Source organism: Meleagris gallopavo, chromosome 1 (assembly GCF_905368555.1).
Source record: "Meleagris gallopavo chromosome 1, MGAL_WU_HG_1.1, whole genome shotgun sequence".
Classification (NCBI taxonomy): domain Eukaryota; kingdom Metazoa; phylum Chordata; class Aves; order Galliformes; family Phasianidae; genus Meleagris; species Meleagris gallopavo.
In genome coordinates, this window is record NC_139404.1 from 128,235,369 (window position 1) to 128,254,969 (window position 19,601).

The 19,601-nt window shown below is 41.1% G+C and overlaps 2 protein-coding genes across 4 annotated transcripts in view; one reads left to right on the forward strand and one right to left on the reverse strand.

Moving 5' to 3' along the window:
* CYFIP1 (cytoplasmic FMR1 interacting protein 1) overlaps positions 1–19,601 on the forward strand; it is a 63,469-nt gene that overhangs the window by 23,698 nt on the left and 20,170 nt on the right. For 2 of the 3 annotated variants that reach the window (XM_085213423.1, XM_085213402.1), the window contains 8 exons: positions 1,601–1,754; positions 2,965–3,121; positions 3,732–3,828; positions 4,556–4,632; positions 4,718–4,826; positions 5,392–5,511; positions 7,657–7,856; positions 12,858–12,945. In XM_085213423.1, coding sequence (XP_085069549.1) covers positions 1,601–1,754; positions 2,965–3,121; positions 3,732–3,828; positions 4,556–4,632; positions 4,718–4,826; positions 5,392–5,511; positions 7,657–7,856; positions 12,858–12,945 — 1,002 coding nt within the window. Of the gene's footprint in view, positions 1–1,154; positions 1,303–1,600; positions 1,755–2,964; positions 3,122–3,731; positions 3,829–4,555; positions 4,633–4,717; positions 4,827–5,391; positions 5,512–7,656; positions 7,857–12,857; positions 12,946–19,601 lie in introns of all 3 variants that reach the window. The other variant, XM_085213413.1, reaches the window with a different exon arrangement.
* Positions 17,027–18,502, reverse strand: LOC104916013 (fibronectin type III domain-containing protein 9-like). The gene has a single exon (XM_010726986.4). It carries the CDS (start codon positions 18,382–18,384, stop codon positions 17,731–17,733), a length of 654 nt encoding a protein of 217 aa, XP_010725288.2. The 5' UTR covers positions 18,385–18,502; the 3' UTR covers positions 17,027–17,730.

Consider the following 19,601-nt stretch of genomic DNA (forward strand, 5'->3'; position numbering starts at 1 on the left):
ATATTTTAATACAATATTTTGGAATCATTTGATTATTTCTTAACTGTTTCCATTTTAGATTCTCTCTCGTGGCTGGTAGATTTTTTCTTTTAGTTAAATCTCATAAATTACATTGTTTTAAATTATAGTTTTAAATTATATTTAGAATTTAAATATAAAGCATGGGAGAGTATTTGAATCTCAAAAAGATCCCTCATCTTATTCAGTAATGAATAAAGAAACTGCTCCCTAAAATCTGTATAATATTGTGCTACTATTAATAGATTTCAAGTGCATTTTCTGTGGCAGTCATCAAAATCCCATACCTAGACGTTGGTTTTGTTTTCTCTGTGTAATTTCCTGTTTTATTTTATTTGTAAATTTGTTTTGGAGAGTGTATGGCCTGGGTATTCACAGTCCAACTAGAAAATGAGATACTGAGCACTTTGGGTGAAAAACTGAAGGCCACTGTGGTTTGTAATCAAATATTCTTATATACATCAGTGGGGAAGAGAACCCATGTGTATAACACTCTTGGGTAGTAAAAGATTGCCTAAGTTTTACTAGGATGATTCTAATGAAGATTTTGTTTTGATTTCTAACTTTCTGAGGGAAATACGATCAACTTAAAAAAAAAACATACATATATATATATATTCATCAGTGTGTTTCTCTATGCTGGGTGTGTCGGAGAGCTTTGTTTCAGAGGCAGCTACAGGGCTTGTTAGAGCACACAGTTCTGTTGTCATTTCTGCTCTTGGGGTGGCACACTTGTTTGTCTCTGCTGAGGGGAGGAGATCAAAGCTATCCACTCTAGGTACTTCTCTCTCAATCTCCTGCAGTTCTAAAATGGCTATTTATGAATTGGATATGCTTGGAAATCTTTGTGAAATACTCTGAGAAGCCAACAGCTGTGGGCCTGGCTCCACATCTGCTGAGGTGAATGGTGATTTTTCCATTCACCTCAGGGAGCACTGGATGGCAACAATTATTCTGAAGGAAGAAACCTATCTGTTTTAGAAGTGTATTATTTTCCTTTGCATGCTTACTGTGCTGCTTTTCATTTTTAACAAACTAACACAATTTCTCTGCTTCTGTTTCCCTTCCTTATTTACCTGTGTGTTTTTATTAACGGATTCTCTCTCCCCTGCCTGCCCCTGTCTGTTGGTTTTTAGCTCTACATGGTTCGCACTATGACAGAGTCCTTAAACTCTGCTGAGCTGTTGAAGCAGCTCAAGGCTCTGGGACTGGAAAAGCTATTGCAAATGACACACAAGTTTCTGAGGCAGTCCTACATCTATCCGCCTCTGTTAAACTTTGGTGGTAAGACGTTACTTATTACTTCTACTCTTGTGGTGATGTGAACTGTTCCACTGCAAATGGTCTGCTGCTCAGAGTCGGTGGAGGCCCCTTGGCATGGGTAGGCATTGTGCTGCTGGGTAGGCTAGCTCTGCATCCGTTCCTCTTGCCTGAAGGCTTTTGCCCACACAGTGCCAATTTTCAATTTGAAGTGGAGCAGTCGCTTACTGATAGTAATTCTCAGTGTTGCTCAACTAATGTGCCATGTGTATTTTCCTTTTTTCCCCCCCTTCCACCACAATTGTTTCCTTTAATGATACAGCTTTACATGGTGAGAACTATGTTAGAGTCCCTCATTGCTGACAAAAGTGGTTCCAAGAAAACCTTGAGAAGTAGCCTTGAGGGACCCACCATATTGGACATAGAAAAATTCCATCGCGAGTCTTTCTTCTACACTCATTTGATAAATTTCAGTGGTAAGATATGGAGATGATCAGTGTCCAGCTTAGCATGTCCTAACACCTCTAACACAACCTGGAAAATGTTTCCGATTGCCTAAGCCAACTTACTGTTGTTTTATTGATCAAAAAACCTTGGTCTGTCCAAACGTTTTCTGAGATGTGGTATTCATTATTGTGGTAGGTTTATTTTGACTTGTAACACATTCATTTATAATGGGTCAAATTTCATATTGTTACCTCATTTTTTTTTCAAATGTATTCATGCAAACAAGGGACAGATAATTCTTTGTGCATTGAAATTTTAAAAAGGAAGTCGTTTTTGTGTTTTTTTTTCTTTTTTTTTTTTTCTTTTTTTTTTCCCAAGTACAGAGGGAACGGATTCTCTGTTGTGGTAAATTTGATGTCATTTCACCACTTTTACTATTCAGTTAATTGTAATCGGAAACATGCTGTCCTAAAGAATTCACCTACTGACATTGAATGTATTTAGTCTTTGTCATCACCATGCTGTGTTGTCTTCCATTTTTGTTTTGTTACTGGACTCCTTTACCCTCAAAGAAGGGGGAGCCTGTTAATTTCTGTTATAATGCTGCTGGTGAGCAGCACATCCAGTTTTGCAAGATTTTAATGTAAAAAATCTTTTTGTTTTGGCTCTGAAGCTTTATACAAATGAAGGCTTGTGCTGAATGTTTACTGGAGAGGTGGGAAAATGTATATCTGTGTCCTGACAGTGGCCTTAGAAACTTTTTGTTTTAATCCCTTCTTCATGTGTCTGTGTGTCACTTACAACCTGTCTGTTGAACAGAGATGTGTGGAGTGATTTAGTCCTCCATAAGGATGGATTGTACTAGCGGTCCCAGTACTGTGTTGTCTCCTTCACCAGCTACTTCCCAAGTTCAGTGCACAGTTGAGGAGCAGACCCTAAATGAAAAGTTAAATTAGAAGCCCCCCATAATGATGTGCAGAATTTTTCCATTTAACCGGTAGTCTGGTCCACTCCCACAGTATTTTCTGTAATAAGGCACCTCTTTGGGGGCCAACATGGAGTTCAGAACTATTTCAAAAAGTCATGGGCTCTGCATTTTGAATTGAGTTTACACATTTGGCTTGTGTATGACTCAATGCCTGCTTTTATTTGTTTCACCTTGCATCGTCAGAATCACAGTTGTATTGTCCTTGATGTACTTCTGCAAGAAGTGTAATTCTACCTTATTTATCCCAAAAGAAACCCTGCAGCAATGCTGTGATCTGTCCCAGCTGTGGTTCAGGGAATTCTTCTTAGAGCTGACCATGGGAAGAAGAATCCAGTTTCCCATTGAGATGTCAATGCCTTGGATTCTGACAGATCATATTTTGGAGACCAAAGAGGCATCAATGATGGAGTAAGACCTACTTGTGCTCTTCCACTGAATGATTATTCTTAATGATTGCCACTCTTTATTATAATGTTACTGCTTTAATTGATTTTAACAAGCAGTCACTGAGAAGGTATTCTAAACCTTCATACAATTTTCCTCTTTGCTTACTTCTACAACTCACAGTTTTTTTTTTCAAAGTGAATAAAATATTAAATATTTAATGTAAATGTAATTGCAGTAGCTAAATGTGATGTTCCCTGGATGAATTCTCCTTCTATGCTTATTTTGCAGTAGATCTTCTTAATAACTCGATATAATCAACGTAATTGATTACCTACTCAATATAATCCACGGTACTAAGAGCAAGCGTGGTTTCACCTGATGAAAAACTGTATCTGGAAAGCAAGTTTCAGACTGCAAACTTATCTGTAAAAATTATTAAACTAACAAAAGACTTTCTTAAATGAGCAAGTATGAATCTTTATATAAACTCCAAGAACAAAAAATCTTGTTTATGTGACACGCATGTAGATCACAATATTCACAGGCTGAAAGTATGTTGACTTAACCATTTTGAAGAGCCACATCTCTACAGATATGTAACATTTTTGTTTGTTTGTTTGTTTTCATTCAGGTATGTTCTATATTCTTTGGACCTTTATAATGACAGTGCTCATTATGCGCTTACTAAATTTAAGAAGCAGTTCCTCTATGATGAGATTGAGGCAGAGGTAAAGCAACCTTACCTACAGGAGGAAAGTAGTCCGTGTGTTAATGTGGAATTATAGAATCATAGAATCACAGAATTGCTCAGGTTGGAAAAGACCTTAAAGATCATCAAGTTCAACCACAACCTAACCATACTACCCTAACTCTAAAAACCCTCCACTAAATCATGTCCCTGAGAACCACATCCAAATGGATTTTAAACACATTCAAGATGGTGATTCAACCACCTCCTTGGGAAGCCTATTCCAGTGCTTAACAACCCCTTCTGTAAAAAAGTTTTTTTTGATATCCAACCTGAACCTCCCCTGGTGCAACTTGAGGCCATTTCCCTTTGTCCTGTCACCAGTGAGAAGAGACCAATGCCACTCTCACTGTAATCACCTTTCAGATACTGGAAGAGAGTAATAAGGTCTCCCCTCAGCCTCCTCTAAGGAAGCTAAGTTAAAGGAGGAGACCTATTGCAAGAGATTCATAACAGATGGAGATGAGGAACAAGTTGCAAAGACAGAATATGGATGATTGATTTGCTGATGCGTTGCAAGGATATGTGTAGATCTTTACAAAACCCTTCACATTAATGATAAAGGCTGAATGTCATCTTCTCTTGTGCAAGGATCTTTAGAAATGTTAACTCTTCTAGATATTTTTAGTAAGTGGTGGAGTCTTGGATAAGTTCCTCTTTTTTAATACTGAGTAGCCATAAATACACTTTTTTTCCTCTCTCCTAAGGTAAACCTGTGTTTTGACCAATTTGTCTACAAGCTGGCAGACCAAATATTTGCGTACTACAAGGCAATGGCTGGCAGGTAGATATTTCAGTAGCAAGAACTTTTATTCGTGCTTGGGTTTGCTGTTTGCTATACTTTTCTCTTTGCTTTCTTTTCTTGATAGCCTGCTTTTGGATAAACGTTTGCGTTCAGAATGTAAGAATCAGGGAGCAACCATTCAGTTGCTGCAGTCCAACCGCTATGAGACGCTGCTGAAACAAAGACACGTCCAAGTGAGTTAACTCATGCTCTTGTATTTGCATTGCTGGGCATTTTTCCAGCGGTGTTGATTTCTGTAGATACGCAAAACTATTTCTGTGCTTTCTGTTCTGCTTTGTAAGTGGCAGAAGTGACATTTGAGATAAGCTTTTTTTGTCTGTAGAAGGAATAAACTAACTAAAACCTTAAAAGATCCCATTTTAGTTGCAAGTATGTGTTGCAGTTAAGCAAATGCAAGCCAAATAGGAGAAATGTGTGTAATGTTGTCTTCCTGATAACATCTTTCACCACTTTTTTTTCTAACGCGTTGTTGGCACAATGTAATGAAGCCATTAAATGATGATATATATATCTAGATAAGAATACTGCATGTGATATTACTTCTTTTTGTGAGAAATTAGATGTAACATCTCATTTATTCATGGATTTATAAATGTTATCCATATACTTTGTTTCTGTGTGTTTGGAATGCAAATTCACTGTTTAAAAGTCTATTAATTTGTGGAACCTTGTAGTCCGTGTACAGCTTGTCTTGTGATTTGATGTTCAGTTCAAAGCTTAATGGCAGTTTTTCCTCAGCTTCTTGGTAGGTCAATAGACCTGAACCGATTGATCACTCAGCGAATTTCAGCAGCTATGTACAGATCAATGGAGCTGGCAATTGGTCGATTTGAAAGTGAGGATTTGACTTCCATTGTGGTGAGTGTTCCACCTTTTTTTTCTTTTTTTTTTACTTTTCTCATTAAAAACATGTGTTCCTTTTTTAATGGTCGAAGGAAAAAAAAGAAAAAAAAATCTCAAGTTTGGCTGGAAGCCCTGTAGGTGTTCTCTCAGTGATTAACTGCACGGTCACACCTGGAGAGAGGGGAAGAGGCTGAGCTCCTCGGAAGTTCTAAGTGTAAAGAGCACCTGTAGAGAAAGTGTATTCTAGGAGCTGTGAGCAGGCAAGGAGAGTAAGCACTCTTATGATTTAAGCTTTTGGAAATGCCCACTTCTGCGTGTCCTTATACATAAACTGCAGACCAAGACAAAACAACGCTGTGCCTGGTAGAATCAAAAGGAGTTTGTTTAGCCCCCAGCTTGTTTTTTGTAGCATGACCAAATCAAGGTAAGCTTTTTTTGCAAAGGGATGAGATCTGGCATGTGGAAGGAGAGCATCTGTACAATATTGAAGTGTCTTTTTGAGTTAGTTTCCTGATGAAAATGTTAGTGGGCAATTTTTATTGCCAGACTGCATGAATTTGACAAATCAATATTCAGTCAGAAATGCTAGCTGTAAGCTATATTCTGTTCTGCTGGAACGAAATAAAATAAAAAGTTGTGCAAGAAAGTTTACTGTCAATCTTGTTGTAATATGTTTGTTTCACCTGTGAGATCTTGACATGCATTAACTTGCCCAATTTCATGTCATCCTTTACTGGGGGTAAATAGAATTCTAAGACCCTGAGATGGGCAGGAGTCAGGTTTTTCATGACGTTTTGGAGCACGGTGTTATAACATTTAAATTACTTAAATGTAGTTTTCTTACTGGCTAAGTGAACAGAAACCATTGATGATTCTTAGGTCGCTGGCTCTTACTCTTCTTTGAGGTAGAGATTGGCAGGGCTAAGTTGCCATCCATTGCCCTGTTGCCATCTTCCCTTTTTTTCCTTTGGTTTTACACAGAATCATTTCTGCTGAAAACTGCTTAGTTTCCTCTATGAGAAACTGGTACTAATAGCTTAACTTGTAGATAACTTCTGCTGTTTTTGAAGCTAAATAAGTTAAATAAAGGCAATTAAAAGATCAGTCTGTTTCTGGTCTCAGATTGGACTTAGTGCTGTTGTAGCCATCATAGTGGTTGTTTTTGTCTTCTTAAGTTAACTGTCACTCACAAGTTTGAAAATCCTTTGAAAAATGGAGCAGTTGAATCAGATAGCACTGTATGGGAACATGACTGCATAGCCAAATGAAGCCCAATCTCCCCTGGTATTCTTTCATATGTCACTGCACAACTATAAGCAATGCTCATTGGTGGTTTTTGGAATGAGAGGTTGTGTTCTCTGTTTTTAATTTTTTTTCTTTTTTTTTTTTTCTTTCTTGGTACGTACTGGTTAAAGGCTGTGCTGTAACTTGCCTTGCAATTGCTAGACCAACTCTGATCATTAATGAGTTCAGTGCTCTGTTCCATAAATACTAGTGTTTCGGTGTCCGGTGTCAAAGATGCATTGTTTCTATTGTAATTTATTTAAAAGAAAGTGCCAGAAACTGTACTTGGAAATGTCTTGTCAAGAGAAAAAACACTATGAAAGGCAGTGCCCATATGTATAATCCACAGCTAGTGATTTTTGTAGGTATTTTCACTCCATTTGTAAATGGCTCATCTTTTGTTGCCTCTTAGTAAGCTCTTTCCCTGACTAAACCATGAGAAGGATTTATGATAAATCAGTACTGCTACAAAAGTTTGGTCACCAGTTGCTCTGTCCAGCAGAAAGAACTTTGCAGATGCTTGTAATGTAGGAAATGCAGAAGCTGTTTCTCGATCTGTTTCTGACTCCAGTTAAGTGTTAGAATTCTAACTTTAGTTTAGTTGGCCCATATTTGTGTTTGAGACACCTGCCAGCAGTGCAGACAGGTCATACCCTCAGCATCTCAGAGGGTTTGGTGGGATATAGACACAGAGCAGTCTTGGGAACACAGATTCCTTCCAGCTTTGTCACTGGACTAACAGTGGAGAGGAGTCAGCTGTCCATTTTTCACTGATAGTCTCCTATTCAATTAAGGCTCTTTATGTACTTTGTTGAGGTTCTCTCCTTTGTTAAATTTACTGCTCGTTTTCTTTCCTCTTGATCTATTTTTTTGTAGGAGCTGGATGGCTTGATAGAAATAAACAAAATGACTCACAAACTTCTGAGCAGATACATGACCTTGGACAGCTTCGATGCCATGTTCAGGGAAGCCAATCACAATGTGTCAGCCCCTTACGGACGAATCACTCTTCATGTATTTTGGGAACTCAATTACGATTTCCTTCCAAACTACTGCTACAATGGATCCACTAACAGGTTGGCATGGTGTAGCCTTTTGTTGGCAGCAGTTCTCTTGCTCTCCTGCAACTTCTCTCACAGCAAATGCTAACAAATTCCATCACCATTCATTTAGTGTATTTTTCGCTGCTAGTGCTTTTCTTGAAATGAGGTAAAATGAGTCATTTTACTAAGTACTGTCAAATGTATGAAAGACTGTTATTAGTCCACAGTAGAAATAGAATTTGGTTGCTGAGGTTACATTTTATGACATTTTATGACTTAGTTATGATATGCTGAAAATAAAGTGTGTCCAAAAATACTGCTACGTGCATGTCAGAAAGACATTTGGTAAACAGGATCCTCAACTGTGCAATGACGAAAGTAAAATTATATTCCTTGTTTCTGTGTTGATAAGAAGGAAGAGGGAAGAGTTCAGTGCTCGCTGAGTATGGTTTTATCTGCCTTGTTGCTGTCTGCCATGTTTCTGGAACTTGTGGCCATTTCGTGTCTGATGGTTGTGTATCACTGAGTCTTTGTTAGCCAGGGAAGTCTTACCTTGAAGCGTATGTCTTTTTGAGCAGAGGAAACTCATCCTAAGTCATTCAGAGAAGCAGTAAATTGTATTTCTTCTCATTTCTTTTTCTCAGGTGGCTAGTGCTACTTTTAAAAGATGTTCTCTGATGGTGAGCTTTTCTTTTTGAAGAACAGTGTGTATCTGTAGCGTTAGAGCTTTGTTCCAGGCGTACTTCCTTCCTGCTGTTGCAGCCTTGATGGAGAGTGAGTAACGGAAATAGGAAGCAAATGATAGGATTCAAAGTTTGAATGAGTGGAAGGCACAGCACTTGGGCTTCCTGATTTTGTGTTTGCTTTTGGCTTTTAAGCAAAACCTGATTAAAGCATTGTGAAGAGTCAGTAAAGCATACTGATATTGAGCTATGGCAGGAGGAGAAGCCTGTTCTCGTCTTTCACTCTCCTTGGAGTGCTTCCTCTGCTTGATATGTTCTTCTTGATGGTTTTGTTGTGGTTTAGAGCCAACATTCTGTCTGGGGGGAAAAAAAAAAGCAGGACTAGACAATGTGAAGTACCTATGCCCTGCCTTCTGTTAATTCGAGTGGAGCTGAGGCATGAGGGTTGTTCCTTTAACATTAGTGTGTTGATCAGATTGATTTGTGCCCAGCATCTTTTTTTTTTTTTGGAAACTTTTTTCCTAACAGTGCTTGAACTTGGTGATTTCAAACATTTGTAAGAGTTGAAATGTTTACAAAGCTTGTGGGTTTTATTCAGAGACTGCCGTTATTCGTGCAGAAGTAATTGAAACATGTGGCATCTTTAATTATTTGGGATTTAGGAATATTTTTATATGTGATGATGTACAGAGATGGAACAATGAAGCTGCTATCAAAAGATAGAGCAATTTAATTATTGCAGTTGCTGCTTTTGTGAATGTTACTGTGTTTCTGATCCTTTGCAGACTGTTTTTTTTTTTTCCCCACTGCTTTATCCAGTCCTTTTTTAAAGCTATGTGAAGCTTTCACATTCATGAATGCTTTGTGAGGGGTTCACAGGGAAGCTGTATGCTGTAGGAAAAGGGATCTCTCTTCAGTTTGTTCTGAAACTGTTCTAGCCAGTTCTTACTCTGAGAGTGATCATGAGCAGCCATTTCTCACTTGTCTTTTCTGTGTTGCTTGGGACTTCTTTTAAGAGCTCTCTTTATGTTTGCCCTCAGTTGCCCCCTGCTTTTCCAAGCCAAGGGGCTTTCTGCACCATGACATTTTTTCATAGTTTATGCCCATGCCTGTGCTTTTTTCATCCCTCCATATTTGTGGAACTAGGATGACTGGGCCATCCAGAAGATTTAGAGGACTCAGGGGCAATTTACGGATTTTTCTTACTTGTTCCTTTTCAAGTATTGCTGCTAGTGTTCCTTTTTCTGCCACGTTTTCTGTCTTATTTCTGAGCTGATAGTGTGTTTTGTGTTCAGGGTTAAGAAAGTGAGACAAGTGTAAGACAATCTGAATGCTTATTGGGATTAAGGGTTTTTGTATTTTCTTGAAATACTGATGCAAGCTTCCCAAGAGAGCCATCAGTCCTGGTGTCCCATCTCCTCTCAACATATTATACAAATCCTGAATTCTGTGGGGAATCTCACATAAGCCTATCATGACCCTTTGAGCTACTGAAGGATTTTAATGTGATCCTGATTTTGGAACAGAAATTCTTTATCAGTTTCTTTTTGGGCTAAGTCCAACTGTTATTTTAATCACGCCATACCCAGGATCACTGAATTTTGAAAGAATGTTGATATTTCCTTTGTGATATTCAGGCATTTGCTGTTTGAAAAGATTAAAACATAGCATCTTTGTACTAATCCAAGGTCTAAACTCTCGTTTTCTAGCTAAATATGCCCCCCATTTTGTTTGCTTTTTCTCCAGTAGCACCATCCTTAAGTGCCAGCCAGTTCTTCATCTCAACCTCCTTCATAACAACCCCCAACCCTGCCACACACACAATTTCTAAGCAACTGGAAATACAGCTGTAAAAAAAAAAAAACAAAAAACACCCTGTAAAACAGTAAACGATGCGGATGACTTAGAAATGTTCTGTGCACTCCTGTAGCTTTTATCTTCCCAATTGCTCTGGTCTTGTTTTTGAATGGTACTTGGCACTTCATGCAGCAGCACTGCAGCATGCTTAGATACTGCAGTGATGGGCAAGCTGCAGAAAACCCAAATTAAAGGGTTGTGTAGTGGTGATTGTGTGCAGTGTGGTCTTAAATCCTCAGAGCCCATAGAAACCGTGGCCTAAATAGGAGCTTGTCCCAGTGGCAGAGCTGAATTGTAGTAGCCACAGTTTTGATCAAGCCAAAGCAATCGCTTCATCTCTGTGTTGCTCCCATAGCATGCTTTGCTTTTCTCAGCAGCTTGGAGAAGGGATCAAGATTCATTAGCAATGTCATGCAAATGCTTTTAAGGTGCGCTGTACCATATAATGTGCAGACAGGTGTGCTTGGCATTCATGTTCAGGAAGAGTGCACTGGATCTAGCGTTCCTGAAGAGGAATAGGGACTGTGCTTTGAGCTGGTAGGCTGGGCGTTGAAAAGATCCCTATCCATTAGGCAGGGAAGTCCAGAAGGACACTTCATGAGGAGGGAGGGAAGGACTACTGTGAGTTGAAGCTCAGTAAGTTTATGAATGAGATTGCCTCATCTGGTGCCTGTGGCAGCAAGGAAGTGAGATCATTAACCACAGTGGTCCTTTTCAGTTTTCTCTTTTCATTTTTAAATAGATGATGGCAGTTGGTTGTAAAGTGCTCACCATGAACTCCTTCCTGGGAGGTATCACAGAGACACTGACATAAAATGATTTGATCCTGAAAATACTTTAGGGCTCGTGTCATCCTTTAGCAATCACCGCTGCAAAGCTCTGTTAAGCCAGCAGGCTTTTCATCCACTTAATCTACTTCGGCTGCTTACAACCTGTGTTGATTAAAATGGATAAATTACTGAGATCATCAACAGTGATTAAAAATGAAAAGAACTGATGTGCCAAAACCTGCAGCCAGCAGCGCTGGAGGGAAAGTAAAATCTGTCTTGCTTTATCTTTGGTATTGAGAGAGTTGATTCTTCAGTCCTTGGAAGTGGTACTTCTGTTTCTTGGAAGAGAAGCAGGAGGAAGGCAACCTGCAGGATGTCAGAAAGAGAACATACCTGCTCATTGAAAAAGATTGAAGAGTGCAAGTGATGGCTGGGCTGTAATGGTTTCTATGTGTATCTTTTAGTGTTGTGGGAAAAAATCACTTATGGCTTAGGTTGGAAGGGACATCAAAGCCCACTCAGCTCCACCCTCTGCCATGGGCAGGACTGCTCCCCACCAGCTCAGGGTGCCCAGGGCCCCATCCAACCTGGCCTTGAATGCCTCCAGGGATGGGGCACCACAGCTTCTCTGGGCGGCTGTGCCAGCGCCTCACCGCCCTCTAAGTGAAGAATTTCTTCCTAACATCTAATTCCAGTTAGGTTTATTTGAAGTTATAAATTCTCAGAAGAATAATTCAGATTACTCAGAAATAAAATGTAGTAGAAATAATTTTAAACAGAATGGTACAATTCGTACACGTTTGGGTGAAACAGATTTTGTTTAGGTAACTGTTCCTGTTTTCAGCTACAAAAATTGTCATAAATAGAATACCTACATATTTACAAGGAGAAATGATTAATGAATCACTTATTTTGTATGTTAACTCAATTCAAACATTTAAAACAAAAACACATGCAGGTACAGTATTATTTTTCAATGTTATAACATGCTGCAAACTTCCCCTTCTGAAACCTTTTCCTAAATGCAATTTGTTTCGGACACTATCAGCTGGAACAGCTTGACTGGATGCAAACTCTTGATGTGCAATTCTTTATGATTCATTTTCAGCTTCCCTATGTCTTTGCAACTTTGTGCCATTTACCAAGAAATGCCTAACCTGCAAGCACCCCCACCCTGTCCCTCATTTTGCTTCATTTAAATTTAAAGCAGAATTAAAGTTGTAGTAGATGCTGACTAACTTCTTCCTCCTTAAAACCATACTGCTGTAAAATGTGAATTACATTGTTACATGGCACTATCACAGGGCTGACAGCTTAGGAGAGGATTCAGACTTGCAGATTCTCAGGCTCTTTGAGCCCTCAGTTCAGAGTGGACTGTTTGTTCACATCTTTTGCAGCATTCCAGATCCTTGTAGTTCTTTTCCCCTTATGCAATATACAGCAGTAACACTGTTTGTTAGGCGTTGTTTGTGTTCCTACCTACATATCAGAACATCAGTCAAGTATGATGAATGGTTCAAACCACTAGTTTGGCCACTGAGTTTTGCATTGTGCTTAGGTGTGTTTGGGTGTTGCAGGCTCTGTGCTTTCCCATCCTCAGATCTGAAAGGCTACCGGTCTGGCTTTGATGTTATACATAGACAACAGTGTACAGGATTAAGTGCAGTAGACACGCACCTAGTAACTAAAGGGTTAATAATTATGTCTTTGTTTTATTATTGTAGATTTGTTCGGACCGTGCTACCATTTTCTCAGGAGTTCCAGAGAGATAAGCAGCCCAATGCTCAGCCCCAGTATCTCTACGGATCAAAGGTTGGAGTTTATTCCCTTTACATTTATGGTTTACCAATATTTAAGGGTATTGTTACACATGAATGTTACTAAAAATATTCATATATTTTATGCATATGAAAGTTACTAGAAATGGACTCGAATACATTCTGTGGTTGTGTTAAATTCAATATACGCTTTGTTTTTAGACTGTGCCACGAAGTCCACAGTATAATTTAGCCAAAGTGCAAGTGATCAGTCTGATGGTTAGTCTTATCTGACGGCTAAAAACAGCTCCTGCTCTCAACCACCTTGCACTGCAGTTGCTTGTAGTGGCAGAGCAGGCTCAAAGAGTGCTCAGCTGGGGAAGGGAGAATGAGAGCCCATCCTGAGTGCAGCCACTTCCTTGCTATGCTGCTGGAGTTGTAGCAAGAAAGACAAGAACAGATGGGAAAAACAGCTTCAGTTATTGTCTGACATAGCAGGAATATAGACACTTTTACTGTCCTAAACTATCAGATACTAAAGTGCTTAAATTGTTCTAGAGAAAGTGTAGCATTTCTTTGGCAACTTCAACCAAGGATGTCACAGTCTCTGTGATAACTTGGCGTTCTGGTCAGCTCATCTCTTCATCTTGTATTGGCCTCTTGGTGCTCTGCAGGTTCATGCAGGATTTCCCCAGATGCCTGTGTGATTTGTAGTTGTTTACTCTGTGCAGTTACACATCTTAGACATAATGAATGTGCTGCTCCTGTAAAATGTTCATGTTTAACACGTAGAAGAGTTGGAAAGCTTCACCTTTTTGTTTTATTTTTAATACGGAACAGTAACAAGTGATCATCTGGTCCTGTGAAAAGTGTTTTTATGTAATTGTTCTCCAACTGGCAACAGTAAATTATAGGAGCGCAGGATTCTCTTACATTAGAGTTATTCTGTTCTTTACTATTTTAGGAATTCACCAGATGCTGTGTAAAGACCAGAAAGCTCACTGAATTTAGTACAGATTGCTAACGTAATTTATCTAAATGATGATACAGTGGGGCGAGTGAGGAGGATTTGCCAGGGAACATTTTATCAGTAAGGTTACATTATTAAAATGAGTTCAGTAATCCTTAGTCTGAGAGCCATACGTTTTTAGATATCTGAATATTTTTCTATATTGCTATAAAAAGAAGCCATCAAAAGGGTTCTCAGATGTTTGGTTGAAGAGAGTGGTGAGGTGCTGGAACAGGCTGCCCAGAGTGGTTGTGGAGGTTAAACACCCTGGAGATGTTCAAGGCCAGCTAGGATGGGACCCTGGGCAGCCTGATCTAGTATTAAATGGGGAGGTTGCTGGCCCTGCCTGCGGCAGGGGGGTTGGAGACTCGTGATCCTTGAAGTTGCTTCCAATTCAAGCCATTCTATGGTTCTGTGTGTTTCTGGAGCAAATTTTGTAACTAGATACACCTGTGTTAGCAAGGATTCCTTACTAGTTCTGAATTTTTACAGAAGTATATATTTTATTCTTGACTCCAGTGCGTTTTGGAATTGAGAATATCAGAATGGGATTGTAAGAGGGAAATTTCTATGTATACAGCAAGTGATGGTATTTCTTACATGATGGGTGCTACAAATTCCACAGTGATATTACCATGAGATGTTATTCTGTGTACTGCACAGCCAGTAGATGCACTCTGTGACAAGTTTTGAGTCTTTTAGCTGTTAAACTGTTCAATTGCTACATGTGTGGGTAATAGAGGAATATGGAACAGCTGTGTATTTATTTTTACTGTCTTTCTGAGTTCTTGAACTACTTGGAATATTCAGGTAGGCACTTTGTATTGATTAGATACCCAAGCAATATGTATGTGGTTCTTTTTTGTTTTTTTTCTTTTTCTTACTGGATTTTTTGTTTGGCTGGTTTTAGGCAAGTGTTGGTTTTTATTTAGGTCAAGACAGAGGCATGGTGGCTTCCTGTGCATGCAAATACTTAGGCTTGTATGGGATTGTAATAGTTACACATTTGCTGCTCAGAATTTTTGCATAAGCACAGTACTTGTTTGTGAGTCACTGATGATATTTCTAGTTTTGATCTCAAGGGGTTCACTCATTCTCATATATTTCTACATGGGTTAAATCATTTGGTCTACGTTAATGTGTATTCATGTTCAGCGTAGACAGTTGTGTCCACATTCTCTACTGCATCCAGAGTTTTCTTAGCAGTATCTTCATTATCAAAACAGAAGACCATAGGTGTAACTTATTCTGGCTGAGCTGGGAGCACAGCTGGAGACAGGAAGGAGCTGTTGGCCTTGTAAGTGAACAGGAGTATTTGACATTGCAGTCCCCTTACACCACTGAAACGTGTGTAGGATTAGCAAAATGAATGTCAGCAGACTGAAATTTGGCAGTGTTGGCTGGATGCAGGAAAGAGTAATGCAGGTATAAGAAATAGTCTTCTGGGCATTCGGAACTAACATTACATGTGAATGAACTGTAGAATATCCCAAGGTGGAAGGGACCCACAGGGATCATCAAGTCCAGCCCCTGGCTCCACATAGGACCAGTCCAGAAATCAAACCCTGTCTCTGAAAGCAGTGTTCAAACACTGCTTGAATTTCAGCAGCTCGGGGCTGTGCCCACTGCCCTGGGCATCCTGTTCCATGCCCACCGCCCTGTGGTGCAGCCCCTTTCCCTACCCCCAGCTGCCCCTCCCCTGACAGCTCCATGCCGTTCCCTCGGGCCCTGTCGCTGTCACACAGAGCAGAGCTCAGCGCTGCCCCTCCGCTTCCTGTGAAAAGCTGCAGCCGCCATTAGGCCTCCCCTCAGCTCCTCTGCTCTGCTCTGAGCACACTGAGGGACCTCATTTGCTTCTCTTACACCTTGCCCTACGGATCCTTCACCATCTTTGTAGTCCTCCTTTGGACACTCTTTAACAGGTTTATGTCCTTTCTGTGTGACAGTGGCTTCCCTTGCCTGGCTGTCGGTGCTGTGCTTGCAGCACCCCTAGGGCATTGTTGGCAAGAGTACCCAATTATAAAGTGCCTGGTTCTGTAGACCAGAATTTAATGGTCAGCTTTCTGCCTTAAACAACACTTACTGAACTTTTTCACACTTGTATGTCTTCTGCATTTTGTATGTGCTGACTTATTCAGTGAAAAAAACTCAGCCCTTTGGAAAATACTTCTCAGTGTAAAGATGATGGTTTCTATCTTTATTGGTGTGCAAATAGGCACCAGTTTGCATTATGCTGCATATTGTTATCAGCTGAATTATTAATTAAAATCTTTGCCCACCACCCTTACCCTTTTTTGGAAGCGAACCTGTAGTGTTTCCCTTACATTCTGAAGAGCTTATCAGTGCATTTCATGATTCACCCTGACTTGAAACAACAGAGAAGTGCTGTCATCTTCATGGTTTATTTAAGATTGGTGTCAGACAAACACTTGTCAGCTGTAGGAGGTGCTGTGCAGGGATGGAGAACACGTTGCCAACTTAATGCAACAAAGATGCCTTCTGAGGTGTTTTTTTCAGAAAAGAAGTATTCTCCTTTTATTTGGCATGCCTGTCTGCATACTTTACCTGTCCTGGGAGAAAAAAGTAAAGAAGCCTGACACTTAGGTGTGCTCATCTATTTCCAGCAAGACAGGGGTTGAGGCTTTTCACAAGCTGTGGGAGATGTGACCAAAACAGAGCAGCTGCTGAGCCCCACTACCTGCTGTGATGCATGTTGTCCCAGTGGCTGCCCACCCTGTACCTCTGCTGGCATCACCAGGCTGTGTCAGTGGGGCAGGCTGTACGTGGATGTCTGTGCCAGTGGCAGCTTAAAATACCTGCAGGCACAGTGACTGCGTCCTTCTTTCAGAAAGACCGTGTTACACAGCGATGCAAAGATTTGCTATGTTTTTAGGGAATGTAAAGAGATTTAAAACAGGGTGACTTATACACATAAGAGAGACGAGATGCATCATTTTGCAAAGGTGAACAGGTTTCTGTCTGAGGACTTTGCGTGATACTTTGCCATGAAGTCCAAGGCAGAGTGAGATGAGGAGCAGATCTGGTTGTTACAAACAGGAAATGCGTTTCAGCATGTTTTTACTTCCTTGCCTCTTGGCTGTACAAAACTTTGAGTGTGGTTGGAAACTGGCAGCTGCTGGATGAGTTCTGTCATCAAAAAAGGAGGAAGGACCAGGAGCTGCTTCTCTGAACTGCACTGCCCCTGGGGCAAGTCACTTGCCTGCAGTACGGAAAGGAGCCTCTGGTGGGAGCCAGAGAGTGCCAAGTAAGGTTAGCCTGGAGGATCTCTTAGGCTGTGTGGAATTGTCCTTCAGAGGCGCTGTACTGTGTGTGTCCAGCCGAGTGGAGATTTCTGAGAGATGAAAGGATATGGTGAAAACCCGGTGAGTGTAGCTGATGTGCTGTGACTGAGCCGTTGCTGAGAGTGGGCACTATTGAGAGCGAGTGAGAAGTGGTCAGAATTGGGCAGTGACACGTGTACCAGCAAGCTGTCATGCTCAGGGCGCGTGCTTCAATACAGCAAACTGAGCTCTCATGTGGAAACTTCTATTCTTGTTTGTATTTGTTAGGAAAAAAAAGAAAAAAAAGAAATTAAAAATTAACTTGGTCACTGTTTATGTTTGTTTTTATGTCTCTTTGCTCATTTCTATGAAAGGAAAGCAACCAAATCTGCCCCTGGATGCAAGCCCATGGCTTGCTCCATGCTTCTTTTTTAACTAACAAACTTCTGGGGAACCTCAGCTTTCGCCCAGGGCATCAGTGGCTGCATAAGGGCATTGGAAAGGGCCACAGAGGCAGCAGGCACAGATGGGAGTACGGCTCTGCCATGACCTATGGTTCCCAACTGACAGTGGGGCACTGTCCTGCTGCTGGCACTTGTTCCCGGCTGCTGGAGACCGGCTGGCCAGGCTCCCTGCAGACTGCAGGATTCTCAATGATGGTGGCCAGCTGAATGCCATCTGGCTGCCTCTCCTCTCTGTCCTGCAGCACTTGGCTCTGCCTGCTGGGGTCCTCCAAGTCATGTGCCTCCCTCTGGGAGGCCCCGGCGTGGCCCTGTGACTGCTCACGCCTCGCACGGCACAGCAGGTGCAGGCAGCCGTAGAGGAGGATTGCGGCAATGATGAGCAGCAGGAGGCTGCTGGCCAGCCAGATGCCCAGTGCCAGCTCCTTCTTGGTGGTGCTAGCAGATGCCGGGTCTTGTTCCAGCGTGTTGAACACCTGGCACTGGTCGCTGGAAGGGCTGGCGGACTGGCAGGTGACACACAGGATGTACGTAGTCAGTGGGGTGAGGTTTTCCACCATGAATGAGGAGCGGCTGGCAGGCACCCTCTCCTCCTTCTGGAAACTCTTCCTGGAGTAGCTGGACAGCACGCTGTTCCAGTTGGGGTGATACATGACGCTGTAAAAGCTGTCGGCACAGCTGGCCATTCTGGGCCAAATCACCATCGCTGTGTTCCCTGTGATGTTCTGGACAGTTATTCCCATTGCGGTGTTGCTGTGGTGTATTGGTTTTCCCAGCAGTGATCGCCCTTCCCAAAGGAATTATTGCTTCCCAGGATGGCAGCTGAGATGCTGCAGCACAGGGGATGCTGTGTGGATCACAGCACTCTGTAATTCAAAGAAGGAATTTGTTAGGAAACAATGCTCTTACCTTTAAACTGTATAGTTCTTCGCCAGGTTAAAGGCTAAATGTGTGCCTGTATTAGTTCAGCCGTTGCTGCTGCCTGTCCAGGTGACCATTTGTATCTTGTCTCTGAGAGATGGTGTGTTTGCTGGGTTTGGCTTTGGGGAGCCACTTTCTTCCAAAGGGATTTTCATTTTACCATGCCCTCATAACATGGAGCCAAGGGGTATTAGCCCTCAGTATCCCGTTCAGAATTTGCCTCCTCTCTTTTAGGTGCATAAATGTGATACAGTCTTTAGAATAAAGTCTGTGGGTATTTTGGTCAGAGGAGTTGAGGTGAAACAAAAACTCCTCAAGACTGGAAACGTCATTTACAGTTGTGAAAAATGCAGCCATCCAACAGGGAAAAAGTGAATGATCAGAAGTTTAAATGAATGCATTAATACTCCTCTGGGACAGTGCTGGAGTATTCTGATTAGTAAACCAAGCATTTCTGTTAGGAAAAAAATCTTTGTATGTAGCTTAATCTTATGTTAAGGGACACTGTTATGAAAAAGTGATGTTGAAGCCTAAATCAAACTGAAGTTCTTGTCTGAATTGGCATTAGACTGAAGACAGCCAGATGAACCACCCAAGTAATTAACTCCTTACCTGTTGCAGTTACTTCTTGCCTGATGAGTGTGTTGATAAGTGGCGTTTGGGTTGGTTCTGTATTTGTTGTTTTTTGTTTTGTTTTAAGAAATGCAGTATTTGTTTTTCTCTCTGAGTATCTAGCATTTTATTTTACTTACATGGTGATTACTGTAATCCAATTCATGAGCAACTGATTTTCTTACTTGGCAAGGGATGGCAAGAGTGGCAACTGAGTGATAAATTGCTCTGGCCACCCACAAGTCTTTGATTTCTTCCAGTCATGGCTAACTGAAAACAAAACAGCATGCGGAGCCAACAGCAGCCAGTATTTTTGTCTCCCATCGTGTTTTACATTAACTGCATGTTCCCTGCTGTTCTCCTTTCCTGCCGGTGAGTTTGCACCTCTCTGTCTGCAGCTAAGGCAGCTGCTGTGGTGGCTGCACAC